Here is a 6,212-nt window from a genome sequence, read left to right as displayed (position 1 = left end):
CAGAGGATTTATCATTCCATCGTAAGCATCAGAGCCACTTCATATGTCAAACACATTATCTTTCCTAATGGACGAGAGATGAGTGAAGCCTGAAATTTCATTCCCTTCCAGAAAGGTAGATTTTTCCTTAAAGGGGACATATGCAAAATCCACTATTTTAGCCATTAAATGCTTTTTGTTGTGTACTTAATCTCTAGGAGTGCAGAAAATTTGAATTTAGTTTCTCCCGGTGCTGCATGGAGATCTTTATATTCTGTTTCAGTCATATTTTTCAACCCATTCAGTTTTTCTACTCTATTGGTTTCTGAGCTATTACATCACAARATTTACAAAGGAACTGCCAAATAAGGTTTGGACTTACCAAATACAATTTGGTGGTCTTCATTCTCCTCTGGCTCTGGGTCAGATTCTGGCTCCAACACGTAAGGGTAGATGGACAAGTCTGCCCTTGTTGGCATCTTTTAATAAAATTGTAAATAAAAAGTTTCTGCGCCGCTATATAGTCGTAAACCCCTCGATCAAACTGGAATGGAAAGCTCTAAAAGCTAGAGGGGAGTTAGCCTGGTAAAAACCAGACCCTTGTCCTTAACTTTGCTTCGTACAGAGGTTCTGGACTCACTGCTATAGAGAAGCGATTCTAGCTGGAGGCATGGCCTCTGCTAAAGTGTGTGTGTGTGTCGCTGTGAAGGAGGCTAAGCTAAGAAGCTAACTGGAAATCGCATGTGCTGTAAACAACCCTACAGAGAGGAGAGAAGTACCGAGCCGAACAAGACGGCTGTAAATGAAAGCTGCTGCTTTGTCAGACAAATTTAATTTGAATGTCTTATCAACACGGACTGGCTTCATTCACTTCCTCCACTGCCATTGCTAACTAACTAGCAGACACTGCGCAGAAAATCGACGTCATTCAAAACCCCGCCTTCTGTTTGCCGTTTGGCCCAGGTAAAATAAACTACAAGCAGACACTGCACAGAAAATTGACGTWKTGTTCTCTGATTGGTTCGGCTGAAAATCTGCCAGCAAAATCCTTGTCTATGGGAGAAATGCCAGACGGAGCAGAGAAGCAAAACTAGAATTGAGCGGAGCTGTGTAGGATGGTAAGGACCAGGCTAGAGGGGGGTGGGCTATGAACCTTGTTTGGATTTAAAGAGACAGCCTCAAAACGAGTTGATCTGAGATACACCTCAGAAAAGGGGTGAAAGAGGGGCTTGTGGAGTTACAACAAGGAGGAATTTAGACCAAAGCAATGCAGTTCCATATTAAATAGACCCCAATTGAATTATTTAAATGTGAAAAGGGATAAAATTTTGTCTCCTTTAAGTTTCAGTTAAACTTAGTTAAAGGTTATAAAAAATCTGTAAAAGTTTTTGAATGAATTGAGTTTTAAATTAACATTGACAAAGAAAATCATTTCACTACTAACTTTTGTTTCACCTGCCTTGTTAATGTCAGGACAAGCGCTCCTTATGGAGCCCCAAAGCCAGTTCTAATATGGTGGATTTGTCTTTAAAAACAGTAGGAGCATATGTTTTTCTGGCAGCCACAAAGGTTGCACCCAAGTGATGTCATGACTCTCTGTGATGATTTGCTAAACACTGGTCACAACCAGATATATAGAATACATCTGTTTCACATGCTGAACTATAATTTATGTGATGCTTGAGCATGCAAAGTGCTCAAGATGTTGGAAGGACTCTTAATGCAAGTGTTTTTGGCAACTTTACCTACAGCTGAATGAGCATTGCATCATGTTATTGTGGTTAAATGGATCAAAGACAACGAAGCTAAACACTGACATTCCTTCGAATCTTGGTCAGAGAGAAAAAAAAGTATAAACAAAGAGACTAATATGAAAAAGCCGCAGTGTGTTGCATCTTTTGAAAGTTTAAAGTAAGCTCTTACGTTCAACTAAAATTTGAGAACACGAAAGCAGACGTAAAGTTGAACCTGTTTTTATTCTTCTGTAAAACAAACAATTTTTTTACATTTRATTTTGTCTTTTCAAACAAAACAGCTGCCAGTGTATTCCAGCTGCTGCAGTGCAAGCTCCCTGGTCTTCACAGCAGCCTGCTTTGTTGTAATTATGCAGTCAAGTTGGGGAAGCAATGCAAAGCYGCGGTGGTGTCATGAGACAAATGGGACCCTGTGCTAGATCGAAACAGCCTTAGCTTTCCATCCAGGGTCCCAGTTAACAGCTAGGAAGGAGAGAGAGGGAGAGAGAAGAAAAAAAAACACAAAGAATGACATCATGTTCAGCCTTTACTCTTTTGGATGAACTTTCTAAACGCCCTCATTTCACAGCCCGGTATTTAAAGGAACAAGCTGCATTCTAACTGCTGACAGATAACTAGAACTATCCTGTGAAACTTTTTACTTTTCGTAGTTGATATTTGCCAAAGTTTGTTTAATATCGTCCATTAACTTCCACTTGTTCTGAAGGTGGGTTACAGAGGCAGCAGTTTTAGCAGGGAAGTCCAGACATCGCTTTCCTTAGCCACCTCTTTGAGCTCTTCTAGGAGGATTCCATGACATTCCTAGGGTAGAGAACTGGGTTCACGTACCAGTTGGTTATACCCAGAAAACTTCCCTGGGGAGGCAACCAGAAGGCATCCTTACCAGATGCTCAAACCACCTCGAATGGTTTCTTTTGATGTGGAGGAGAACTACAGGAGTTAGACAATGAAACTGAAACACCTATCATTTTAGTGTGGGAGGTTTCGTGGCCAATTTGATCCAGCCTGGTGGCCAATCTTCATTAATTGCACAATGCACCAGTAAGAGCAGAGTCTGAAGGTTCAATTAGCAGGAAAAGAGCACAGTCTTGCTCAAAATATTGCAATGCACACAACATTATGGGTGACATACCAGAGTTCAAAAGAGGACAACTTGTTGGTGCGCATCTGTGACCAAGACAGCAAGTCTTTGTGATGTATCAAGAGCCADGGTATCCAGGGTAATGTCAGCATACCACCAAGAAGGACCAACCACATTRAACAGYATTAAKTGTGGATGCAAGAGGAAGCTGTCTGAAAGGGATGTTATGGTCTAAAACTAGGTGTTTCACTTTCATTGTCTAACCCCTGTAGCTCTACTCAGAGTTCAGAGTCTCTACTGGATAGCTGAACATCTCACCCAATCTACATGGGAGAGCCCAGCTACCCATGAGGAAACTAATTTCAAGAGCTTGTATATGTGATCATGTTGTTTGGTCATTACCAGGACCTTAGGTGAGGGTAGGAATGTCGATCAATCAGTAATTATCAACCTTTATTTAACCAGTCAAATCCCATTGAGATCTCTTTTGCAAGGGAGGTCTGGACCTGCAACTAATTGTATCGGTCTGGTTTAGGAAACCAAAGTACCCAAGGAAAAACCCATGCAAGCATGAGAAGAACATGCAAACGCCACACAGAAAGACCCTAGATCCAAACTGGGGACCTTCTTGTAGTGAGGCATCATGCTTGCAGAGAGCATTGCCTTGCAACCCAGCTCCCTCTTCACCAATGGACCGGCAAAGAGTTTGCAACACTGTGGAAACTGCATTGATCCATCTGTTGGTCTCCCATCTTTCTTCCCTCACTTGTAAACAAAACCCCAAGATGCTTGAACTCCTCCACTTCAGGCAGCACCTCACTCACAAACAGTTTTGATTTTAGAGGTGCCAATCATAAAAAAACAACACGTTAGTCCACATCCTGCTCACCACTCAGCATTGATAAACACAAAAGGAAATCATTTGTTGACTGCATGTGAAGTGCACTTCATTTCATAACTTTCCATTTGGCAAAAAAGCAAATGACAGTGAGGAAGGATTGCCTCAGCTCTTCCACATCCAATAGAAAACCTGCCAATTTGGGTTCGAAATGAGAATAATGTACATATTTCAATCAGCGATAGCTCACCAGAGAGTTAGGAAATGGCCACAATGTTTACAAGAAACATCAAAGGTTTTACCCAGTTTTATCCCGTTTAATTCCAAGTGTTAATGTAAAACATTTGATTGCACTTCATGGTTTTGAATGGCTACACAAATCTTTAAAGCTGAAAACCATTTCTTCGACAAACTACAARTTCCAGCCATCAGCTCGGATCAATATTCTTTATGGTGATTTCAGAGATGGTGATTGGTGGTTTCAAAGACACTATCCTCGTGAAGTGAACTCAAACAACAGGATTCCTTGGACTTGCGGAGCAGTGATAAAAACCACACTTGGCCCAACAATGGTTTAAGTTTTATTTTTTCCATTTACTAAAGCAGTTTTATGCAGGAGAAATATTTTACCAGCAAACAGATGCCTGTGCTGGGAAAGGGAGTCACACTAGTTGAGGTCTGAGCATGACTCAAGCATCATAAACTGGAGTGGATTAAATCTGCCTTTGATGGGCGAAGGTTGCAGCCCATTTTTTGTGTACACAAAGGATTGCACACAAAGGCCAAACACAAGTGGACCTAAAAAAATAGCTAGTAAGCAAAAGTACATGATGTAGGCCTGGGTTAAATAATCTAAAACACCATTTTATTGTTTTGTTTTTCCCTAAGCCTGCGCAAGAAGCTACTATGAAAACTTAAGAAGGTCAGAGGTCAGTTTCACTGGAAACTACAGTGTTGCTTATCAAGTGAAAGCATAAAAACAAATTGGCCAGTTTGTGGAACTGATTTATGAAAGAGCCTAAGAATGACTGGGTATTTCACCCATGTAAAGCTGAAATTAAATACCATTCTTTCCAAATAACTTTTTAAATGCACTAGCTGAAAATCTCTGTATTCCAAATATAAAACATTTGCCACCTTCCCTTGCTGTGAAACGGAAACAAAGAAACTGATGCGAACTGAGGTTTCCATGTGTGAGAAGTCAGAGCTTTTTGAAAACTGATTTACTGCAGACATAAAGAGAGGGGTCACAAAGAGCCACCACAAATGGCTCAATTCTAAGAAACATTTCACTTATACTGAGTCTCATTTTATAGACTTAATGTCTGATGTCCTTATACAAGTTGGTTCAGGTCTTATATAAGCACATGTCAAACTCGTTCAAAACATTTTCAGTTTGTTAATTTTAAGTGCTGATGGACACACACACACACACACACACACACACAAAAAGATCCTTGGCTCCCTATGCTTTATGATTTTTTCAGATTTATTGCATTTTCCTATATCAAAGTCTAATTCAAAACTTTTCAGGAATTCTAAGTGAAATCAGACTGGGAATTTGCAGGGAACACTTGTTACATAATCTGAATTATTGACGGCCGTGACGGCTTCATACCCCCGAGAGCAAACCGTAAATCAGCAGTTCAAAGCAGGAATATAGAAGACATTTAAAAGTTCAATGTGGATTTGATTTTCAGGACGCACTGTTCTCAAACATGGACATGCTGTAAGTGTACCTTTGTTGTCTTAATGCAGGAGATCATGCATTTTAAAAAACTAACTAAATCACAATTTTATTGTATTTGCTCTTGCGAACAATTTTTTAAAGCAAAATGAGAGAAACCTCTAATAAAGTAGGTTACGCAATGAAGGAACAAATAAAAAGCCTAAACAATAAGTAAATTTGGTTTTCAGTTGACATAAAAGTTCAATAAATCATGTAGTTTGCCCTTCACTGTAAAGGAGTCTTGTTTTGTAACTAATGCCCTGTGCGAAAGAACAAGATCGCAGATACAAGTGCCCGAAATGAGTTTCCACCGCAGGGTGTCTGGGTTCTCCCTTGGAGATAGGGTGAGAAGCTCAGTCATCCGGGAGGGACGCAGTGTAGAGCCGCTGCTCCTCCACGTCGAGAGGAGCCAGTTGAGGTGGTTCATCTGGTTAGGATGCCTCCTGGACACCTCCCTGGTGAGGTGTTCCAGGCACATCCCACTAGGAGGAGGCCCAGAGGAACACCCAGGACACGCCGGAGGGACTATGTTTCTCGGCTGGCCTGGGAACACCTTGGGATTCCCCRYGATGAGCTGGCCCAAGTGGCTGGGGAGAGGGAAGTCTGGGTCTCTGTGCTTAGGCTGCTGCCTCCGTGACCCGACCCCGGATAAGCGGAAGAAAACAGATGGAAACTGACCCTATGCAGTATTGAACTTAAAGCACTGTGTTTTGCTTTTACTTCCACTTAAAAACCACACAACGTCATAACGTGACAACTGAATTAAACATGTGTTTACTTAATGTGACAGTATTACACAGAATAAATGGTAAATGGTAAATGGTACTGAAC

The 6,212-nt window shown here is 41.1% G+C and overlaps 1 protein-coding gene across 1 annotated transcript in view; it reads right to left on the bottom strand.

The window, feature by feature from the left end:
- Positions 1–1,866: 1,866 nt before the first annotated feature.
- wdr27 (WD repeat domain 27) overlaps positions 1,867–6,212 on the bottom strand; it is a 34,686-nt gene continuing 30,340 nt past the window's right edge. The window contains exon 24 of the mRNA XM_014008788.1: positions 1,867–2,195. Within this exon, the coding sequence (XP_013864242.1) occupies positions 2,082–2,195 (114 nt within the window). The 3' untranslated portion in view covers positions 1,867–2,081. The remainder of the gene's footprint in view (positions 2,196–6,212) is intronic.

The sequence above is a fragment of the Austrofundulus limnaeus genome, unplaced genomic scaffold (assembly GCF_001266775.1).
Source record: "Austrofundulus limnaeus strain Quisiro unplaced genomic scaffold, Austrofundulus_limnaeus-1.0 Scaffold0, whole genome shotgun sequence".
NCBI classification, from domain to species: domain Eukaryota; kingdom Metazoa; phylum Chordata; class Actinopteri; order Cyprinodontiformes; family Rivulidae; genus Austrofundulus; species Austrofundulus limnaeus.
The sequence above is the reverse complement of the archived record's forward strand: the minus strand, read 5'-3'. Positions and strand labels throughout refer to the sequence as shown.